General features: G+C 38.1%; 1 protein-coding gene across 1 annotated transcript; it reads left to right on the forward strand.

Moving 5' to 3' along the window:
• The first annotated feature begins 2,830 nt into the window (after nt 1–2,830).
• On the forward strand, nt 2,831–22,407 carry PPM1A (protein phosphatase, Mg2+/Mn2+ dependent 1A). Its single transcript, XM_014966589.1, has 5 exons — nt 2,831–3,682; nt 5,402–5,519; nt 10,500–10,608; nt 13,146–13,203; nt 14,959–22,407. The coding sequence occupies exons 1-5, from the start codon at nt 2,849–2,851 to the stop codon at nt 14,986–14,988; spliced, it is 1,149 nt and encodes a 382-aa protein (XP_014822075.1). The 5' UTR covers nt 2,831–2,848; the 3' UTR covers nt 14,989–22,407.
• The last annotated feature ends 1,387 nt before the right edge of the window (nt 22,408–23,794 follow it).

Raw genomic sequence — 23,794 nt, forward strand, 5'->3', positions numbered from 1 at the left:
TTATGTGACCACATTGTGGTTATCCTTCTGTCTCATTGTATTCACGTCTACAGCGGGGAGCTCGCACCCTTGAAGAATCATGTGTCAACATCTCACCTACAAGGCTTAATTTAGAATAGCAACAGCTTTCAGTTACCTTCTGGGGAGGAATAAGGCAACTTGATCTTAAATTGAGAGTGGATTTGTTAATTTCTGGAGTGTGTTAGCAGTTCTGTATGAGTTGCTAGAACTGCATAGGACCTGTCTGTATGTGGTTTTAATTGTGATTTACATGACAAACTGCTGAGAGGGACAAGCAGCTTACAAAGCACAACTCTGAATATTGTTTACCTATTCATGTGACAAATCAGAAGGAAAACTGCCTTTTTTAGTCCAAAGTTGATGGTGCTTGTGGTCAGTTTAACTGTATCCTGTTCTTAGTGCTTTTCTGTTTTGTTTTAAACGTGGTAATAAAGTAAAATACTCCACAAAAATGCGGTATTTGTCAGGGCAGTCTCTGCTTTTTGAGTTCTAAATTAAGGTGAAATAATTGAATATCTGCTTTCTATTTCATGATCTCTTTGACAAAAAAGAAGGTGTTAGGTGTTAGTCGTCTGCTATTATGGATGAATAAAAAGTCTATTATTCTGCAAAAGAACTCCCCATTTGATTTACGGCAGCATTCTGTAATTACTTTGATCACTCTGACTTCACTAGAGTTGTATGTGAAGAGGGGGGGAAAAAAAGTCTAAGTTGTATCTTTTTTCCTAGTGACTGCAGTAATGTTAATCTCATGCATGTGCTTAGAATACAAGGCCAGTGTAGGCTCTGTTTTGTTGGCTGGTTACACTTGGCGTGGAGACAGAAGTTAAGAGCAGGGGTGGGGGTGAGGGGAGGCAGAGGTGCTGCTGCTGACATCTCTTTAGTCCAGCTGAAGTACATGCAGCTCTTCATTTTGTTAACAAAGCCTGTGAGCCAGAGTGTATATCCAGTCCCTGTGCCTCGCATTTGAATCGCTGTTGTGGTGAGACCAAATAGAAACCTTTCTTTACTGTTTATTCTAACACACACAGAATTTCTAGAAAGGTTGATAGTGGCTGAAAGAGACAATTTGAAAAGATTTGTTGGATAAATGGTGTCACAGCTGGAGCTGTGTTTCAGTTAAAAGCATGTTATCACTTAGAAAACTTATCAAATGTATTCCACATCCAAGTTAAAACCTTCTAAACTCCCTAGTATACGAACTTTTCTGCTGGTACAGCTGCTTAGTGGAGGCCTCAGGTAAAATCTGATTCAGAAGCTCTTCTCACAGTTAATTTTTTGTCCACTCTCTTCAAATGGAAAAGCTCGTAGTCTTGTTCCATTACCTTGTGTTGTATAACAGTGATTTGCACACTCTTTGATGCTTCCCAGGGCAGAATTTGCAAGTATGTAAAATGTGTGACCTATTTTGTATGGCTTTTTTTTTTTTTTTTAACTAATGAGTGCACAAGTAAACTGAAGTGGATTAGAAGGGTGGGTTGGATGGTTAGGATGTGAAAGCCATGAAGATAAACCAGTCAGTTTACGCTGCCTGCAAATATAATTCTTACTCTCTTAAGCATGAATATTTGCCGCATCACATCCTAATGATGGGAGGAGGAGGATGGGGTGTGCATTATATTCTTCTGGTTTCAGTAAGGAAGCATGAATTTATGCTACTTGTGATTTTATTTCCAAACAGATTTCCTTAGGCTTGTCAGGGGCAGTTGTCTTTAAGTGAAGCTGGAATACATTAAGGTTTTAAGTAAATCCGTAGCACAGACATCTGAGAAGCTTGCTGTGTAATTTAACTGAAAATCTAAGGATGAGCTTTCACAAGATGGCTGAGCCAAACTAATGGCTTGCTGCTGCCTAAAGGGACAGCTGCTCTGTTCCTTCCCAGTCCTGCTCCTAGTTAGCCAGCGTGGCCTCGTCCTTTATGCAGACTCTGGCATCATCTTGATCGTTCAGATCACTTTATCTGTTTCAAAACAAAACAAAAAAAAAACCCCACCAAACAAAAACCCCTGAACCTCATCCCCCAAAGGAAAGCCTAATCAGTTTCTTTCATCTTCCCAAAAACATTGGAAAAAGCAGAGCATGAGCCGGACTTTGTGGCCAGCAGGTAGGGATACAGGGAATGCCACTGTCCTGGAGACACTGAACTCTTTTACTGGCTCAGGAACGGCAGGGAGCATGGCTATTCAGAGCCAGTTAACAAGTCCTTTTTCAAACTAATTTTATGCTTACTTATACGAGAGGCTTTTGTCAGAACTGTTAATCATAGAATTAACATTCTGATCATAGAATGGTTCCGTTTGGGGGTTCAGTCCCTAAGGACACCTCCCACCAGACCAGGTTGCTCCAAGCCCCTTCCAGCCTGGCCTTGAACCCCTCCAGGGATGGGGCATCCACAGCTTCTCTGGGCAACCTGTTCCAGTGCCTCACCACCCTCACAGCAAAGAATTTCTTCCTAACATCTAATCTAAATCTCCCCTCTTTTCAGTTTATAATCATTACCCCTCATCCTCTCGCTACACTCCCCAGCTCTCTCCTATAGGCCCCCTTTAGGTACTGGGAAGAAATACAAGTTCCTTAAGTATTTTCAGCTGTTTTACTTACAAAAACATGAGGAGTGCAATTCGGCTATTACCGATGCCCTTGTTTAAATTAGGTGAAAGCAATGCAGATTTGACTTGAGACACACACAGAAAAGTCAGCTTCATATCCGTGTATTACAATATTTGGGCTATTATTTAATAGTTTCCGATAAGTTGTTTAAACAGAGGATGTTTAAGAAATATCTTAATCCTTTTTTTTTTCTTTTTAGAACTGAAAGAAAGTCATCATGGGAGCATTTTTAGACAAGCCAAAGATGGAGAAGCATAATGCCCAGGGGCAAGGGAACGGACTTCGTTATGGTCTGAGTAGTATGCAAGGCTGGCGGGTTGAAATGGAGGATGCACATACGGCTGTGATTGGTTTGCCAAATGGACTTGATGGATGGTCATTTTTTGCTGTATACGATGGGCATGCTGGGTCACAGGTTGCCAAGTACTGCTGTGAGCATTTATTAGATCACATCACGAGCAACCAGGATTTTAAAGGGCCAGATGGGCCACCATCTGTAGAAAGTGTAAAGAGCGGCATCAGAACAGGTTTTCTGCAAATTGACGAACACATGAGAGTCATCTCCGAGAAGAAACATGGTGCAGACAGAAGTGGGTCAACAGCTGTGGGTGTCATGATTTCTCCCCAACATACTTACTTCATCAACTGTGGAGACTCAAGAGGTTTACTTTGTAGAAACAGGAAGGTTCACTTCTTCACACAGGATCACAAACCAAGTAATCCACTGGAGAAAGAGCGTATACAGAATGCAGGTGGCTCTGTAATGATTCAGCGTGTGAATGGCTCTCTTGCTGTTTCAAGGGCACTTGGGGACTTTGATTACAAATGTGTCCATGGGAAAGGTCCTACAGAACAGCTGGTCTCACCTGAGCCTGAAGTTTATGAAATTGAAAGATCAGAAGAAGATGATCAATTCATCATACTGGCTTGCGACGGAATCTGGGATGTTATGGGAAATGAAGAGCTGTGTGACTTTGTAAGATCCAGACTTGAAGTCACTGATGACCTTGAGAAAGTTTGCAATGAGATAGTTGACACCTGCTTGTACAAGGTAGCCAGACTTGAGAGAAGTTTCCTGTTTTCACTTATTAATGTTTGTGAACAAGTTTAGAATAAGTTTTGGTTCCGGTCTATAAGTATCAAATGGTTTATGTTAACATGACTTAGTAATTACCATGATTCCCACAGAAATGCTGATAGAGGGGAACGAAGACACAACAGAAACAGTATGTCTTTCTAGGTGGTTTTCATTAATTAAGAATTTAAAATGGTATACAGATACATTGCGATCACTAAGAAACTAGAAGCTGATGGGAATTTATGGGCAAGCCAATAACTGCCCTTTTCTGTTACACAACGTACTTTACAAAACTTTAACTCTGAAGACTTAAACAGGCTAGAGAATATTCTTTTCCTTCCTTTCTTGGCCATATAGTAGTAACACTACTGTCATAACCACACCAAGACAAATGCAGAATGAATGAACCTTGACTTCGTATTTTGCAGTTTAAAATTTCTTCTTGACTATATGACGATCTGACTTACTAAGTTAATTTTTATTCTGGTGTGATTACTGTATTTCATATTCAGTGTTGTGTGATACAGCTCTGAAACTAGCTCAAGTAGAAGAAGATAGGACTGTTTTGTGTAACAAATCTGTGTAATTTTGCCTACAATAACTTTGTATTAATAAGTTGCAGGATGGTTCAGTTACAGAAGAGGTTTGAAGTACTGAGTTTTATAACTTGGCATTAAGTGTCTTCCCTTTCCAAAGGGAAGTTATAAGGTATAATGTAAAAAAAAAAAAAAAGCCAACATTTTTGATAATAAAGAGACAAGACAATCTCTACTCCTGCCACATGGCTAACAAGGTCATTTGTTTCCCTTTTGGAAACATGTAATTGCTTTCCAGCACTTTGCCAGATTGATAATGCATATATTTTTGTTTACAATTTTGTCTGGTAATCCTGAAAACAAATAGGAACAGTGGCTTGTGGATGTTGTAATCTTTGCAGTAGCCAACTGTCTATGCCTGTACACTCTTGTATGATCTTGCTGACTTCACTGGATTTAATTGTCGTTAAAAATTAAGCATATGGATGCATGTTGGTAGACTAGAGCCACAGGAGTATAGAAAGTAAACTAAACAGTTACTTTTCATAAGCAGAATGTGTTTGTATTTTAACATATTAAAGTATTCGGGTTCTATTTAGTTGGAGTTTTAAATGCTTCCATTTCGAAGAAGCTTTTGTAAAGGCTTTGGGCCCCTTCCAGCTGGTCTTTCAACAGATTCTCTCACTTGTAACTCTTCTTGTTTTGAAAGAAAAGGGAGGCAAAAAACCACCTAATAACTGTGATTTTAGGTGGAAGCACTGTCTGAATTCAGCACCCCCCTGCTTAGTGCTTTTAAGCAGTAATGGTTTTGTTTACCCAGCTGTTTTCCCAGAATGATTGGATAGTCCTTAAGATGGAACACAACTTTGTAGTTACAAGTCACTCATTAGTAATATCAGGTTTTAAAAGACAATGGGCTGTCTGTAATTGGCTCCACGTAGTTTTCAGACCATGAAAGAGTAAAGAACAAAGTGATTTACAAGTTGTACTGAATGAATGGGTGGACTTGTGGAATTCCATAAGTGGGTGGGGGGAAATTAAGGCTAATGATAATATTAATCCATAGTAGTAAATGTTGGGTTTGTGTGTAAAGTGCTTTGATGTGTATTTAGCCTGGTGTATATGCATTCTCAAGTCATTTTTTCTTTTCCACCAGGGAAGTCGAGACAACATGAGTGTGATATTGATCTGTTTTCCGAATGCACCAAAGGTATCGCCAGAGGCGGTGAAAAGAGAGGCAGAGTTGGACAAGTACCTGGAAAGCAGAGTAGAAGGTGGATCATTTAAAAAAAAATAAGTAACTTTGTTTCTAAACAGACCCCCTGCCCTCCCCTTCCTCTTCCAACAACTAAACTCTTTAACTGTGTAACAGGTTTTTAGCAGACCTTCAAGTGCCATTGGCCATCTTGTTTACATGTCTGAAAAAGGCACTTACACAGTCCTGCTGTATGTCCTGAAAAAATTCTGCTGTGAAAGTGTAGCAGCCTATAGCCCTGAAAATTATTCAGGATGGCAGAGAAATAATTCATTTGGGCTCAAGTGTTCTCCATGAGTCCATTAACAGCGCTAACTTCCCACCAGTAAATCCTGGAATTACATGAAATAATCAGTCTGTGAAGAGGATAATTTGCGTGCCATTTTTTCTGTATAGTTAGGTACAAGTTAATTGGCCATAATATTTTATTATCCAATTATGGTAGGGTTACAGCTTGATTACTGTCATCTTTAAGGTACCTGCTAATATATTTACTTATTTAAAAGTGCATCAGAAATTTATCAAAGCTAATCTTTAAGCATTCATGATGAACAAAAGGTGGGAGCTCATTTTACTTTGATAATAATAGCTTCAAAATTTTGCTTTAAATTTGTATTTTGGGATTCTTAAACTTTTAATTGAAACTGCAGGTCTTAGGCATTTTGAATCACCTAACTGAAAATGATATTTGAAATCAATTTGATTTAAAAAAATTCTCAATGAAACTGGATTTATAGTGCCTTTTGGTATTTAAAAATGACTACAGCTTGGAGTTTGTTTCTGATATCTAAGACATGCTGTATGCATTATTTGCATAGGTTAAGTCTATTTTTGAAGTACAGTCCAGATATATGTGTTACAAGTCTAGTTATGCATATATACTCCAAGAATCCTTAATAGCACACAGGGCACAATATGCAGAATTCTTCACAACAGTGATTAGTGAGTTAGAGGAATATATTATGCACTTTTTCTCATCCTTAACTTGTATGAAGATAACAGTGCAGCATCAGAAATTTCACAGAGAATGAGAATTCTCATTCCAGACAAATTAAGGTGCAATTTTAAAGCACTTACTACTTGTGTAGGTGCTCTTTCAGAAAGTATCACCCTCATTCCCAGAGTCTTGGCAAACTAAATCTGTTTTGCCTCTCGACAAGTGTCCAAGTAGACGTTTCTGTCTACTTAACTAACTTGCCTAATAGGAGAAGTTGAAGGACTACTGTGAATCTTTTTGACAGCATAGCAGGAGTATCCCAGTGCATGGTAACACTGTGTGAGTTAAGGGTCAGGTTTCTCCATTTCAGGCTTTCTCCATTTCAAAGTGGTGAGCAGTTTTGCACCAGGCTTTTGAAGAGCTAGGTATGTGTGCCCACTCACAGAACTGGGAAAGAAAAATTATGCTGTAAATTCATGCATTAATTTACAGAATGCTAGCTCTCCAAATTTGGGCAAGTATTACCTTTGTACCTTAGATATTTTGTCTGGGTTCAGACAAACTTATGATCTACAGTATGAAAATAAGTTCAATTTAAGGCTGCATCTTCAGCTGGCCTCATTGTACCCCAGGAATGTTACAATGAGGAAAGCTGACATTTTTGTACAAACGCTTCATTTTGTAAATGAAGAACCTAAACACTGGAACTGCATATTATGGTACATACAGTGAATTTGGCTGCTAGTACTTTGCATTTATACAAATACAAAATTTCAGGAATGAGCGAAGTGTGATTCTTGCAGAGGTGGAAGGATTCTGTACGTAGTTATAAAGCACTTTAATACTAACTTAATGGGATGGTGTTTGAACAACTTGAGGAAATTCATTGTATGTCCCCTCAAAGGTGTTTGCATCTTTTTTAGAGTTGTCCTCAATCTTTTGTCTATTGTTGCACAAAGACACTATTTAAATCAAAGAATATGTAGTAAACACTATTGAACCCAGCAGTGATTTGTATCAGCTGTGTGCAGAATTTGACCTTTGAGGTCTTATTCATGAGGGAGGTTGAGAGGCTGAACTCAAGCACAACTTCAAGAACAGGAATTGATTACCTTTGTTACATTGAACTTAATTATTGCGCAGTTAATTTGTTTCTTGGTGTAATTGGCTAATGTAGTATTGGCTAGTAAGGTAGAATTGTTACAGCACCTGAAACTTTCAACACTACAGTGAATAATCTTGCTGTTATCCTAGAATACTTTCAGAATGACAGTGCTTAACTTTAAAAGCCTAATCTTCAGCTGAAGGAACTAGGGTAGTAAAGGTAAAGGGTAGTTTTAGAATAATTTTACTAATCTGTAATGTCAATTTAAAGTTAAAAGTTGGTTAAAACGGAAACTGGTGAAAATGCATATTATGTACTTTTATGCACTTCAGCACTCAGTGTAGTCCAACAAGTAATGAGATTTGATGCTTACTAATGTGCATTTTTTTCTGGTTGTACTTTTATTCCCTCAGCCCAGAGTATATCCTTATACTGTTAAATAGTGGTGCAAATTTTAAGAGTGAATAGGGCTTAATACTAATGGTCATCTTGAATAAGGAGAGGCGATTCAGATTTTTCAAAAAAGTAGAAAGTTTTCTATTTACCATGCCACCTAGGGTTTTATAAATTTTGATGTGTTCATAGTCCAGATTCAGAGCTACAATAAATGACAATGGAAGAAGCAAGTGTGGAGAAGCATCTTTGTGCCATTACTTGCAATAAATCAGTGTTACTCCTAAAATATCGTGTGAACTTCATGGTAGAATTAATCAGTCATTCCAAAATGTGTTGCTATTATTTGCACTAATATGTGTTATTGATGTGTTGACTCTAAAAAGAAACTTGTCTAAGCTTTTTTCTGTTCTCATGTTTTTTACATAAAAACATTCTGGAGTAGATAATCCTTGCAATATTTATACCTATAGAGAGAGAAGTATTTTCAAGTTAGCTGTTATATGGTCTTCCCCATATTTTCACAAAATCAAAGCTCTGGCTTTTTCTTAAACTTTGTGTGGAAATCCCATTCAGAATATGAGAAAGCAGTTATATTTAGAGGTTTTGGGGGTTTTTTTTGGCTTGTAAGTACTTTTTTCCAGTACTTGATGCCATGAAAATGTGTAGAAGGTTTAAAAGTAAATTAAAAGTTGGGGGGAGGGTTGTAAGATGTATTCAAAGAAGATAATTCCAATAAATTAAACACAGCTAGCAGACCGACTCCATTTGTTGTGTCTTCAGTGTACATTCAGTCTGTATCTATAGTTTTATCAAAATATAAATGTATTCCATTAGTGGAGACTGTATGTTAAATGTACTGCAGTTACAGGTTGTGAAACTGTGTAGTATAGGTAAACTATAAATTCCTTATTTTTGTACAGCAGAACTTTAGCACTAGCACAATGTAGAATATACTAGTTGTTCAAAATTGCACAATAAAGGAACTTGGCAAACCAAATCTGAGATCTTTGCTTCTTATTCAGATTTAAGAGTGTTAGATTATTTATTTACTAAATACTAGATGGTAAAATGTATTTTGGCTATAGATTTTGAGGAAATGGCAAGGGTTTTTTGAGGTGTCTGTGGTATGTGGTGTCATATTTAAAATGTAGGTTTTGAAGTAAACCGCTTAAAGCTTTATGTCGCAGAGTTTGACACTGGTCAAGGGCTAGACAGTGTTTGCACTCTGCCTTGCAAATAATTTACACAACCTCACTGCAAAATAGAGCTGATGCTTTTGTAAACACACACAGCCCTGAAAAAACATTACATGCACAAAAAGTAATTCGCAATTGTTGTTTTAAATTTTTTTTTAACTAAAAAGGACTGGATACATGCTGGTTTTAAAAGCTTTTAATGGGCCATATCTCACTAATTAAATGATAAAATGGAAGCTTGGTTTGTGTCCTGGAATTATCATTTAGGGCAAAAACTGAATGGTAGAGTATTTTTCGGAAGTGGTATTGATGAATTCCAACTGCTTTCCAAGCTGTGTAAATGCTTTCTTACATCAGGAATAGTGTGTGTGTATATATAAATATATATGCGCACGTAGACACACGTTACTGCACGTGTGGTGAAGTATTCACTTGAAGATCAACAGCACCAAGTCTTAATTCATATCTCGTATTATTTCTAAGAGCTCATGTTTACAGAGAAACCAATAAGATGCATTTTTAAAAATGTGCTTGTTCTTCACCCTATTTAAAGCGTGACTCTTCAGAGGTGGTATGGTGTGAAATCTCTTGAGTTCAAATAAAATTGTGTGCTTACAACTTGGGGGAAAAAAAATAAACAAAACCAAGCCTAAGAATAAAGTTAAAGAATTGATTCTTAGAAAATGTGTCTGTGGCTACAGTACAGATTCTCTTCATCCAGAAGTTGGAGTGGATCAGCTTTAACTGGCCAATATTCACATATCCCCTGAGTGACTGAGGATGGAACCGTCTCTTAGCTGTGATGTTCCTGGCTTTTTAATTTTTGTGTAATAGTTCTTAAAATCTGCATGTTGCTCTAACGCAGGAAGGTGCAAGTATTGGCTAATATGCATACAGCCATGGGAGTTATTTCAATGTGTCTAACCTTTTGTTTCTTGAAAATATTATGCTTTCTATGATGACAACAATCTTTTACCTTCTGTTACAGTGATAAAGCTGATGTTAATATCTGCCTCGTGCCCAGGGCATTTTGTTGGGAAGATATTACATCGTCTATTATAACTAATATATAGTGGGAAAGCCATTAAAGGTTTTTTTCCTCACTTCTATTAGGTAGCTGTGTATCTCTAAAACCAGTGTGCATGTTAACAGCAGTATATCTTTGTCAAATCTGTTACAGGTTCTTTTTCTTACGGAACACAAGATAACAATTACCATGTTGAATGTGGTCTGTCATATTATTATTTATTTTTTTTTTAATATGTATTAACAGAGGTTAAGCTGCCTTTTTATAAAACTGAGTGTTTCAATCTTTTAAAGTTAAATTTGGACTGCACTTACAAAAAAAGTACTTCTGATTCCCAGAGATCATAAAGAAGCAGGGTGAAGGAGTCCCAGACTTAGTCCACGTGATGCGTACGTTAGCAACTGAGAGCATCCCAAACCTCCCGCCGGGGGGTGAATTGGCGAGCAAGTGAGTTCACATCGATGTAAATGTGGGGTTTTTTGTTTAAATCGAAACTTAACTGTAAGGCCACTCTTAAAAGTGGGGGGAGGGAAGAAGGGTACCAGGCAAAAGGTGATGATCTGTTCTCCGATTTTTATTACTGGGTCGTTCGGAATGAAAAGGACATAAGTTAACTATGAATGTTAAAATTAAAGTCAAAGGACATAAGTTAACTATGAATGTTAAAATTAATGTCAAACTGTAGTTTTGGGAAGGACTGAGGATTTTTTTTTTAAGGGTGGCCTGAGTGTGTCTGTTTTCTGTAATTAACTGGGTTTTCTGGGTGGGAGGTTACATTTGAAGATGCAAAAATAATGCACTGACTTTAGTAGTTCTACACTCTGACAACCAGTGATATGGATATTATGATTTGCTTTGCAGCTTTCTTTTCTTATCTGTAGTAAAGCAATGTTGTAATTGCTTGAAAGTTTGCTTTTGTATCTCTCTGCTTGTGACAAATCAGAAAATTAGATAGAAGTCTATCAAGGAAAGTGGGAAGCTAAATTTGCACCTCTATATAGGCTGGCTTTGTCCTTGGAAGAGTGTTCAGTATTGATGCTCTGTGACTTCTTAAATAGATGCTCAGTCTTTAAGGAAGCACTGTACGTAGCTTGTTGGCACACCAAACCGAGTGCTTTTTGGATCAAAGGATTGTTCATGAACCTGTGCTGTTTTAAAATGGATTGGGCACGTATGGTATGAGACTATATTTTTAACCCTTTAGAGTATGGTCTTTGTATTGTTACACCACAACATGAAGACTCTAGGTATGTAATTGAATAGATGATAACTGAACTGTGACTTCTACAAAACAAAATTGTTCTTATTTGAACTGTTTGACTTGAAAAATTTATCCTATTTAGGCTGTATTGCTGCAGTCATGAAGTGTAGATGGGCCAGTTACTTATGAAATATGGCATACAGTTTGATTTTTCTCAGCCTCCTTTGGCTAGCAATAGCATCATGGTTGTGAGGAAGTACTGAAATGACTGACTGCCATGGGATTTTGTGTCTCCGTGATGCTAGTTTGAATAGGGACTGATAGAAGTATGGATTTCACTGGATGTTCGCATAACTCAAAACAGTTTGGAAGGAAAATACTGCTTTTCAAGAAGCCTGCCTTTATTTAGAATCAAAGATACCTATTTCTTGAAAGATAAAGGAAATTTTCCATTTCATATGTGCAATGTACTTTGTGTGTAACTGCTTGGTTTTATTGCTTTAAATTCAGCCTCTTCTTCCATGCCCTATAACCATTCACTGGATTCACTGTGGTGTTTGTACTGCTGCATGGTAGTTCTTGACTTTTCAGTGTTATGGGATTATTATAAAGCCTGTCATCTGCCTTTTTTCTTCTACTGCACTCCTTTGTGATTGCTCTGCATGCATTCATGGGCAGTTAAAAGGTTGTTCTTTGAAGTTTGTTTTGTATCGCAGTTCAGTCTGCTGCTCCGTCACACTTGGTTCTGCAGAAAGGGACCTGGAAGAAAGTTGCTTTTAAAGTCCAATCCATAATTCCTGTCTTTTACTCCCCTCTTTCCGTCCTGCTCCCCCTCCAAAGTTATTTCCTTATATTCTGGGTAAGGCAAAGGCTTCCTCTTCCTTCAGCCTCATGTAGGATTTTTTTTGAGTATCAGTTTTCAAGAAAACCTTTTCACCCTATGTTTAAAAAAAAAAGTTGCTCATTTGTTGTTTACAATTTTTCTATTAATGTTTTATCAATATATTTCCTATCAATATTTTATTTTTCTGTCAGTATTAGAGAAGCCAAGAATTCCAAGATGAAAGTTAATTACAAGCTATCTTAAATAGGCTAAGCAATTTTTTTTAAAGGCGGAAACTGTCAAGAGGCTTAAATTAATTCTTTTAATACTTTTTGCCAGGCAAAATTCTTAGATACAATACATAGAACTGCTATTTGCAGTTTATAATTTTTTTGAGAAAAGTTGGAGGACATTATTGGACATCTTATTGTAAAATAATGTTGCTTCAGGAACTATTTTTCCAGGTTTGCACCTGGAAAGTACATTTCAGAATGTAACAGGAACAAAAACGCACTTCAGAATGCAATTTATGTGCATCCAGAAAATAAAAGAACCCACTATTCTCCTATGGAAGTGCCATAATACGTGAAGTACTACTGCAGCGGTCATCAGACATACAAATGACCAGGACATTCAATGTCCTTCAAGTTTCCTTTTTCAAAGTCAAGAGACGTAGCACCAGGCAGCGTTGTAGCCTCGACTCACTGTCACCTTGTGCACGTCTCCTGCTGAGCTCTGAGTGCTCCTCAGCCTTCTTCTACTAAAGGTTTTAAGGGGTTTGGTGCTGTGTTCAGTGTTTAATGACAGTGCTAACTTGCAGTGAACTTGATCCTGTGAATCTGAAACTTGTTAAAAAAGCTTGTATTTGAAATTAAAATTGTACTTAGGGAATTTGACTTTAAAAAGAAGGAAAAAAAAAAGACACAACCTTAAAATCTTGTGGGTTTTCTTTTGCTCTAGACGGAGTGTGATTGAAGCCGTTTATAACAGACTGAACCCCTACAGGAATGATGATACTGTAAGTACCTTTTCTTTTAAATTATCTTTCCCCCACCCCAATTATTTTAGCGGTTTTGTAGAGAAATGTATTTCTAGTTGTTGTTAAAGGACCCCTTTCCCCAAAGAAGCAATAGTAATGTTGTGTGCTTTGGATTATGCTTGGTAAATGTTCTGCTGAGCATAGTCCCAAAACCTCCGTTGGTTTGCTTGTTCTCTGGAATTTCATTATTCGAATCCTGCTTGGGTTTCTAAATGCTTTCCTGCCAAATGGTGCAAAGAGTCATTAATCAGCTTTAAGGATATATTAACTTTCCAAATGGACTGTGTAAATACATTTATTCTTAAGCATAGCGCATCCTTCAGCAAGCATACAGTTAAGGTTCTTAAATGTCAGTGATCAGAGTGACATGAATCCACTGTGGGGGGGGGGAAAAACCCAAAACTCTAAAATATGAACTGTAATCTCAATTGCAGTTAGATCACTAGAAAGAACTTCTGTCACTGAAAGTGCTGTACTTTATAAAGTAATTGATCCTTTACCTATTAGCAAAAATTACTTACATGCTTAGATGTGACAAAAGTGAAATGCATCTAGACATGAAGAATCGCGTGTTGGCTTTACAGCTGGGTGCAGTTCTTAGATCTTTTGGCAGTTCTCAAATCTTTAAAATAATAATTCCTAAATAGTGGCTGAAAAAGGACACTTTACCTTCAAAATACGTTCTATATTTTGTTAGTGTTCTACAGAGGTACAGTAGACAGATTTGTTTTGTGATGATGTTGGCAACTTGGATACAGAAATTTGCATACTGAATAGTTGGCATGCAGCTCCTGCGTTTTTACTTTGAAACAAACACAACCATTTTGGTCTTTCTTATAATTGCTCTCCTTTGCTACTTCTGGTGTCGAAGGAAAAACTGGAAGTGGTACTTTTGCAAAGGGTAATTTTAGTGATTTTGGTTGGTTGGTTTTTTTTGTTTGTTTTACTACACCTCCATGCCAACTGTTCTTTATGGTTTGTCATGAATTCTGTGTGCAAGTTTGAATGAATGGTGCAGGACTTCAGTACTAAGAAATTGTCATATGAGGCATTGCTAGAGATTTAATTAGCCTCTTCCCTCTTCAAGGAATAAGTAAGGCAGTGCTTTTAGAGAGGAGTAATATTTCTACCTCCTGCAGTTTTAGTAATGATAGGGAAGTAAGTATAGCTTTGGAAGCACCAGCATGCACTGTTGTTAAAGCCCATCATAGCCCTTAATTACTAGGGAAAGGTAGCAGGTAATGCTGAAACAACCTAAGATTGCTGTACAAAAGCAGTTTAAATTGATCTGAACTATAACAGGGTGTTAGTTGATGACTGTATCTTCCTATGCAGTGAGAGAGGGCTGAAAACACAAAAGATGGTAATAATAATAACAAATGGCATGAGGCACATCCTGCTCTTTTAACACACCTGTGTAGTAAGTGTGTCTATTTTGTATTACTTCTAGCTACTCTGGGAATGTTTTTGAGTAACGTTCCTGGGGTAGCATTTTGAGGATTGATAAGGCTATTATAAACACTCGGAGAGATTTTGAAATGTCTTGGAACTACTATACTAATTAAGCGTATGTGGTTTTTAGATACTTCTTAAATGCTGTTTTTGAAAGGGGAGAAAAAACAGACTCATAAAACAATTTCAGTCTTTACCCTTTTTGGTCTGGATTATCCAGAAACTGCTGTAACTATGGGCGCTCCAGACTTTAAAGGGTTCCTTCTTTTTTTTTTCTTTAAGGACTCTGCCTCAACTGATGATATGTGGTGAAACTGCTCATCTAGCTGTGGAGTTCACGTTTCATCCTTCCAATGGAGGTGCAGCCCAACCTCAGTGACCCTTCTTAACATCCATCCTCAACCTTAATTAAGGAAGGGAGTATGTGTTGGTGAGAATGACTACAGCAGTACGACATGTAGCCCAGGAACTGATCTTTTTTGTAAAACAGACTTCTGTAAACGTGATTTCAAAACATAATTCATGTTGTAAATCAGACTCCAGCGATTTATGTTGTATGATTTTGTTTTTGTAAAGTGCAATTGTCTTTGTACAAAACGCTCATATTTAATTATGAACTGCTTTAAATCACTATAAAGGTTAGAAGAAACGTTTGGCTTGTGTGATGCTACAGTATATATCCCTTTAAATTCATGTTGTGGTTTTGGATTGCAAGGAGCAGCAGCCTAGCCAGCTAGGTGCTTAAGAGGTGCACAAAACTGTAAAGATAATTTTTTGTTATATGTGAAAGCTGAACTTGTGGGCAATTTACCAGAAATTACAGTGTGTGAATTTGCTTGGCAATGAAAAAATAGCTAAGAGTAGTGCACATTCTTCAACAAATGTATATCGTTTTCTTGGATGCACTCCTACTCTCACATTGAGTTAAAGGGAGTTCTGATTTTGACTTCAGTGGGAGTTAAATCATGCCCTATTAATAGTGTCGTGTCCATAGGCATACAAACCTTGGGATTACAATGCCTTGATTCTTTGCACCTCTTTTTTCATTAACCCTTACCTGAAACTACTAATCACTGAGCATGAACAGGCAGCTTTCTACATACAGTAGGAGTCTGCAGCATTTTTACAATCCTGATTGGCTGGGTCTGCTGCTGTTCCAAGTAAAATACTTTGAATTCCATTTTATCAATAAAGCTTGATTTAACAAACAAGAAATTTATCCATACATGTGTAATTCCTTTTTTTTTTTCCTGCCTTTCAAAATGTCAGTGCCATTGTAAATGATATTTTACTTGTGGAAGAATATTTTTATTAATTGGTAGCCCATTTTTAAGATGGGAAGGATTTTGATTATTGCTCAAGACATAGCCATATGCTAGAGAATGACGTGGAATTAATCTGTTACCCTATTTTTTACAACTGTGAGTTTTGTCAGGCTTTTTGGTGGTGTTTTTTTTTTTCTCCTCCCCGTTGAAGATGTGCATTGGTTTGAATTTGCCTACTGTTTGATAAAAATACATTTGTCAAAGCCTGACAATCTTTAACATTTTATGGTGTGTGTTTTTTAATTGACCCACTTGCATAGAATGAAAGACTAGTGGTTAAACAGTACTTGTGATTTGAGATATAGCATGTTGACAATATTTAGCTGTTCGTTGTTTAAAATTCTAATTTAAAATCTATAAGATAATCTAATTTGATTTAAGCTTAGCTTTCTCCCATTGAGCATACAAAAATTCAGTTTTGAAGTCAGTTGTGTTTGCAGAACTGCTGTTTTGTGCACCTTGTATTGTCTTTTTGGTTGAGAATATTGTAATATGTAGTTTACTCATTTAGTAGGCAGATTCCCCAAAAGGAAAATCAGTAAAACAAGTAGATTGTAACATTTACTGCAGTTAAACAGAATCAAAACTCGGTGTATAATTAGTTTTTGATAGGAAAATGTAGTACAATGCATTTTGCTATATTTGTCTTTCCCTAACTTTGAAATATACATATTTGTATATATAGCCTTAAAACTAATGCAGAGTTAGGGAACACTGAACAGTGAAAAAGTAACTTATAGTGTCTTGGAACTAAGTATAGTATATACCAGCAAACTTTTCTTCTATCCCTCTTGTCTATGTGGGGTGCTTAAACGTAACTTCATTGTATTCAGTTTGTAATCTGTTCAAGCATGAATGAAGAAAACACAAGCACTATTTGTATTTATAAATTTATAGCAATTTTTGCTTAAAGAACCAGTTCCTTACCTACCTACGAATAAATGCTTAAAATGTCTAATTTTGTTGTAGAGTGCAAAACTATAATAATGTTAAGTTATAGCTTCACAGGCACCTAATTAACAGGCATATTTAATAATACACGACGTATTAGTGCAAAAAAGCTAAACCTAATTTAGGATGAGGCAGGTAAAGTTCTGTCCTTTTTCATAGAGACTGAAGTTTAGTTTTGGAAACTGCAAAACCTTGAACTGGACTGTGGAACCTTTGAGTTTTAAACTTTAAAAATTGCAAGCAAAACTGTGGTGTGGAAAGCCATACTTCAAACCATAACCGCTTAAACTGTCTCCGTGACAAATGGTATATTTGAAGCCTCTTCTCATGAGGCCTCCTAAAGGTCGGAAAGAAAATAATTCTGCTGTTGCTACAGGCGATGTAACTGGGTTTGAGGGCAGCAGAAGAAAGCCCGTTTCAGGCCTTTCTCTCTCCCGCCTGTGATCAGCGTTTTGATGAGGTCAGAGCACTGAATCTATGACGTATGCATAAACACTGCCATTTTAGATACAGATTTAGATTAAAACAATAAACAAATTAAGTATGTAAAGCATTCTAGAAAAAAAAGGCAAGCTGTACTTTTCACTGCTCTGAAAAGAAAAAGGCACTTTTGCACCTTTGTGCATCTCCTTCTTGTACCAGAAACTTTTTTTTTTTAAATGCTAAAAACATTAGCACCTCAGGGGCAAGGCAGCAATTTTATTATTTTTTTTAAAGTATTGTATGCTATTTATTTCCTTCTTGGAAAAAGATTCCTGTGTGACAAACATCAAAATTGTGCGATGTTAAAAGATGTATTTTTAAATACGTGTTCAAATAGGACGGTCCCGATTTGCTTGTTTTTAAAAGGAAATGAGGTTTGTAAAGCTCCTTTGCTTTGTATGCCCATGCACCTTTGTTTCCCTTCTGCGTTTGAGAGCTTCACTGGCTTCAGTTTCTGTGAGTTTTGTTATAGTCAGATTAAATGTTTCACTGGTGGTTGTGGGAGAATACCTGTACTGCTTTATGAACAACCGTTTCAAACAATCCTCGCTAATTCAGCATTGAAATATGTTCAAGACAGAAGCTCCTAAAATATTTTTTTTCAAACCAATGTTGGTTTAACTAAATGCAATTACGTTAAATAGGCTCCTGGATTTGCAAGGCTTTGTAAATCCATTGGACCGGTAGGGTCCCCGGTAACACCTGGTGGGGCAGAAGCCTGCAGGTCCCTTTCGGCTGGCCTGGTCCTACCTCCCCAGGGAGCAGCACCAAAAAGACCTTGATGCATGGCCATCCTTCATCTTCCAGTAGAAGTCGGAATTGGAGACAGAAATTTCATCTCCTCGTCCTTAAACTGTGCTGGATGGCCATAACCCTAGTTGTGTCATACCAGCAAGACGGCTGATGAATATTAAGCAGCAGCAGAGTGGTGATAGCCCTCACCCTGAGCGTTCATGCAGGTGCCAAAGCTAATTATTTTTATATCTGCCTAGGATAAACTGACTTCAGCTTCCATTAAGTGGGTTATTGCAAAGCTGGTACTGTTTTAGCTGTATAGATTAAAATCTGAGCCTTTTTGTTCAGTTCAAGAACTGAAAGCTTGAAAAGGTGATTTAATGAAATGAGGGAAGAGTTTTCACTTCAATTGATTCCCTGATAAGAACCTTGTCTTAATTTGTGACACTGGGATAGGATATACTTCCTATTGCACTTTTTTAGTAATTTATGAACTAAGGAGATGGCTTCATGATCAATTTATATCAAGACTAAACCATTTCTGTAAGCTTTGCCCTTTTTGTGCCAGCAGTCGTGCTTTTGTGGCTGACAAAACCAACCCAACTGCACTCTTCAGCTGGGTGCGCTGATGTACAAGCATCCCGTGACTGGATTGAGGGTAAGATGTGGAGTGGGGTGACAGGACTGAGAGTAAAGGAATGGTTGCACCACCCCTTTTTGTCACAGTTTGGGTAAACGAGGCCCTAAATGCAGATTAATGATTGACCTGTGTAGGGAGTATCGAAGCCTTTGCTGATCTTTCTCCACTCTGTGTTTAAGACAAACGTTTTGTGCTGGTAAACATTCTTTCCCTTAAAACTGAAACCAAAGTGTCTTGTGTATGAGTTCCATGTTGACAAACTTGTTTTCTGTTTGCTCTCTTAGATGTAAGTAGCCTGGTCCTGTGGGACAGACAGCATGATTGCCACAATCAGGTTAATGATGTGATTGTTACAGTTTACTTTTTTCAATGTACATCAGGATTTCATCCTGCTGAGATGTTCACCTCCATCTCTACCTGTACCTCCTTGACACATGAGTTGTTACACTTAAATTTCTTGATATTTAAACTTGGCCGTGTCTGTAATGGGCTAACCTTTCATAAAATGTGAACCTGATGTACCTTGCATAGACTTAGAAACAGCAAGACCATGTAGAGCTATGGAGCTGTACCCAACAGCTTTCAGTAGAAAATGGAATGGTCACTCTGTGCTGTGAGGTGTGAAAATAATGTCTCCTAGATAACTGGTGTGGCTCCTTGTTCCTACAGCTAAGTGTGTTGGAGGTAACCATAACCCAAGCCTTTATATACCAGTACAGGGTGTAAAGTCTCTACTTGACTGGGTTAGACTTTTTTTAACTCTTCAAGTGGTAGAAAGAGGCTCCACATGGGAATTTCTAGGATGCTGCACTACTCAAAATTAACGTGATTCCTGCTATAAGCTGTAAAAGTGGAGCCAAATTTAGAAGTAACAATCAGGGGCTGAGTGCTTTTGACTGACCTGTCTGTGGGTGAGCTCCAGGCTGTCTCTGTGATGGCTCACACGTTCTGCTGGGCTCTGCACACCCAGGTGTGCACCTCCTGAACCTCTTCCTGGCCTTGTGCTCAGCAATGCTGCTTTGTAAATGAGGTGGTGGGTCACCTGGGTGGTGGTATTTGTTCACAGAAGTTCAAGAAGCTATAGGAAAAGCTTTTCTTTATTCTCATGGACCACTGAATGCTTTCAAGTAAAAAAGGAAAAGAATATCCAGCATATTTACTAGGTGAAAAAAATGCCTGGAGCTTTACTCTCCCGATTGTGTCAGTTGTACCTACAGTGACCTAATCTCTGGGCACGTTCCTTGCTTTATCTATGTTTTTATTTGATGTTCCTTTTGAGTAGCAGCAAAGCAGGTCTATTTCCACTCCCCCATCATGTAGACACTCTTTCAAAGTCTTTTCTTCCAAGCGAAGAGCACAGGAGTGATAGTGCTGTCTTAGGAAAGGGGTTTGGGGGAGCCTTGCTTTAAATCCAACAAGAACAAACTTCCTAACGTTGCAACCACAAAATTTGGGAAAGCGGGCCTAGCTCTAAAAATGCGTTTTATAGAATTCATGAAATAGTTATATTCTGAAAGCGTTAAAACTCCAGCAGAGGTGGGATGACAGGTCAGATTTCTAGAGTATATATTATTTTATGTCTAGCCAGTTTTTACGCTTGTACTGATTCCTGCCCAAATGCTTTTTTAGAATATGACTAGATATGTACTTCTTTCTTTCTTTCTTTTTTTTTCCCCCCAAAAAAAGAAGAATAAAACCAATGGTCCTTACTACTGTGTAACCAGCTGTCTCTTTGCAAGGGGGAGTGCTGTGTCAGACAGGAACGTTCTCCTTTAAGAGCGCTACGTCTGCACTTCTCAGCTCGCTCAGTACCATTGAGCTAAAACTGAAATTCATTTTTGCTTCCATTAACTGTGTGGCTTGGAAGAGCTGGGGGGGAGAGGGGGGGAGTGTGGGGTTTTTTTTACAGCTGAAGTAGACAGGACTCTCAATACACGTTGTGAATAAGACTCCGAGGTTGAAGGAGGTGCCATTGTTTCCTTTGATAAATAGCTTTGAGAAGAAAAATGAGAAAACAGACTGGTGGCTCTTCAAACATTACGTACTTTTTATTTCTATCAACAGCTGTAGATTAAGGTCCGGAGTTTAATTTCACTTGCATTAATGAATTCAACCCAGCCATGGAAGTACTGAGTAGCCAATTTCATTTTCACTGTGGAATTTCAGTATTTTTGTTCAAACTACAGGGGAAATTAATAAATTAAGCTACTCTTGGAGAAATCAGGCATGTACTTAACTTTACATCCTGTTGACACTGATGGAGCTTCACTCACAATCTGTGAAGTTTGCAGATGTATTGTTACAGCCTTAACTGTCCCGCTTCTCTCGGAATGAAAAAGAAATGTAATCTTTATCCAGTTGTGGTTTTGAAAAAGTTTTTCAAAGCCAAAGGGAAGAAGGTGGTAATGTTAAAGCAAAAGGTTAGATGAATTGGAGATAACTATTTCTTTAAACACGGAAGTCAGCCTATTTTTCCTTTTAAAACACCAGAGGGGCACTGTTTAAGAGGTTCAGTCTGTGACCTAGTGCTTTTAGCTGAATAGAATGAATAAAAGGATGAAATCCAAAATGAGTTACCTGGGATGGAAAAAACAATGAGAGCCTAAAAATCTAGGAAGAAATGTGCTGAATTTCGGTAGCGTTACCTCCGTGTCCAGAGATGGACCTACCGAAAGGATCTTTGCTAGTGGTTGTAGGGGAGTTTTTTATTGTTGCTGAGTGTTGGGTGCCAGATGGGCAAGTCTGCTGCAATTTGATGTTTCCAGGCTCTCAAACTGGAAACCAGGCATTGTACAACAGAGTGCCCGAGGTGCTGGAAGGTGGGATTTCCCAGCATGTGCTGTGTTGCCGAGGGTGGGATTTGCGTGACCTCCAGTACCAAGAGTTAAGTTGTATTTATTAACCACCTCTAACTCTTTGGTGCCAGGAATCTAGTTTTTGGAGTAAGTGCTGAATTGCACAAATGTTCTTGGCAAATAGTGCGGGGTAGTTTACTGCTCGGACAACTAAATTACTAAGGCTGAAGGGTTAATACAAGACAAAAGCCTAGGTTCTCCTAACCAGGGAATACTGAATGTTGGAGAAGTGTGAGGTTTGATTTCCAGAATTGGCTGCTTCATAAATCTGTCAAAGCAGAAATTTTGGGTTCTGGCGTCTGTCTTGTTACTGAGACCATGTAGAAACATGCTGAATTAGAGAGTTTTCACCCGTCTTCTCACAGAATTGACTCCACGGTGTATCATAAGAGTCTCGTTTGTAGTGACATGCTGTGCCTGTCTTTTTAGAAAATTCATGACCTCTTTATATCTATTTTGTGGAAAGTGTAACTTTTTTCATTGATGACCTGTATAAATGTGTGTTACGAATGGAGAGATTTAAGCTTGAAAAGCATGTTTGCAGATTACACAACGTCATTATGGAATTTATAGATTTAACAGAGAAATATACAAGAGCATAACTATTTTCCTTAAGTAGAATGTATAACAATATGTAATAAATTATTCTCCACGTAGTTCACCCACCATTTACAGTTTTACACAATTCAAACTGTGTGTTTACAGAAAGTTCAATAAATGTATATTTTGTACTATGTACAGATTCCTGGTCCCAAAGAAAATGTGTGAACTTAGTTTCTAACTTAACTTTTGAGATTGTACTTTTTTTTTTTTCCCTTTTTTTTTTTTTTTTTGGTTAGAGGTGAGGAATTAAGAATGGGTCAGACGATTGCTCCTCTCTTCACAATTGTAGGTTTTCTTGTGATAACATGCCATGCATACCGGGTCTTGCTTTTACAAATCTGAGCTAATGTTTTAAGAACATCGCTAGGGAGAGTCATATGTCTCCATTGATGAAGTCAGCTTCATAAAACTTTTCTTTTTTTTTTTTTGTTTGGAATCAATTGAACGAAGTGTGGTCTGCCTGTCGATGGTGGAAGTTTGCATTGGAGTAAATGGGAACTGGAAACATTTCTAATCTACAAAAGTGATTCCACTAAATAAAACAGGCAATTACATTGTGTGTGTATTTGAGTTATATGCTATAAACAGTTTTCACATCTGTTTTATTGTCACTAATTTACAAACTTATCAGGCCTCCTTAAGTTTTCTCATTCAAGCTAGTTACATTAAAATGGAATATTGAGTGCTTTTTTTGATCATTTGTTAGTCACAGTAATAAAAATCCCCTGATTCACTGTTTTTCTCTTATATGTTGAAATTCCAAGAGAAAGCAGCACTTGCTTTGCTCTGCCACAGTGTTCCCCAGAGGCCACCTGGTCTGGGATTTTCAAGAGAGGCACGGATCAATGGGGATGCCCAACTTTTTGAAAGCTAAGTCACTCAAGAAGAAATATATATTTTTGTCTTCTGTCCTGATTAGGAGTGGCGGACATACCAGAAGGCTGTGCCACCATCCAGCGAGACCTGGACAGGCTGGAGAGTTGGGCAGAGAGGAACCTGATGAAGTTTAACAAGGGCAAGTGCAGGGTGCTGCACCTGGGGAGAAATAACCCCCTGCACCAGGACAGGTTGGGGGGGACCTGCTGGAGAGCAGCTCTGAGGAGAAAGACCCAGGAGTCCTGGTGGACAACAGGATGGCCATGAGCCAGCAATGGGCCCTTGGGGCCAAGAAGGCCAATGGCATCCTGGGGGGCATCAGGAAGAATGTGATCAGCAGGTGGAGGGAGGTCATCCTGCCCCTCTGTTCTGCTCTGGGGAGGCCCCATCTGGAGCACTGGGACCAGTTCTGGGCTCCCCAGTTCCAGAAGGACAGGGAACTGCTGGAGAGGGGACAGCAGAGGGCTACAGAGATGATGAGGGGAAAGATGATGAACATCTCTCTTATGAGGAGAGGCTGAGGGACTGGGGTCTTGTTAGTCTGGAGAAGAGAAGAACTGAGGGGGGATCTGATCAATGCTTATAAATACTTCAAGGGAAGGTGTCAAGAGGATGGTGCCCAGGTACAGGACAAGAGGAAATGGGCACAA

This window comes from Calidris pugnax, unplaced genomic scaffold, assembly GCF_001431845.1.
Source record: "Calidris pugnax isolate Ruff unplaced genomic scaffold, ASM143184v1 scaffold74, whole genome shotgun sequence".
Taxonomy (NCBI): Eukaryota; Metazoa; Chordata; class Aves; order Charadriiformes; family Scolopacidae; genus Calidris; species Calidris pugnax.

What these genes read in the sequence shown, in the direction of transcription:
- PPM1A (XM_014966589.1), top strand. Translation starts at nt 2,849, where the DNA reads ATGGGAGCATTTTTAGACAAGCCAAAGATGGAGAAGCATAATGCCCAG. An exon ending in TTGACACCTGCTTGTACAAG is followed by an intron (nt 3,683 to 5,401) that starts GTAGCCAGACTT and finishes CTTTTCCACCAG; the next exon opens with GGAAGTCGAGACAACATGAG. An exon ending in CCTGGAAAGCAGAGTAGAAG is followed by an intron (nt 5,520 to 10,499) that starts GTGGATCATTTA and finishes TCTGATTCCCAG; the next exon opens with AGATCATAAAGAAGCAGGGT.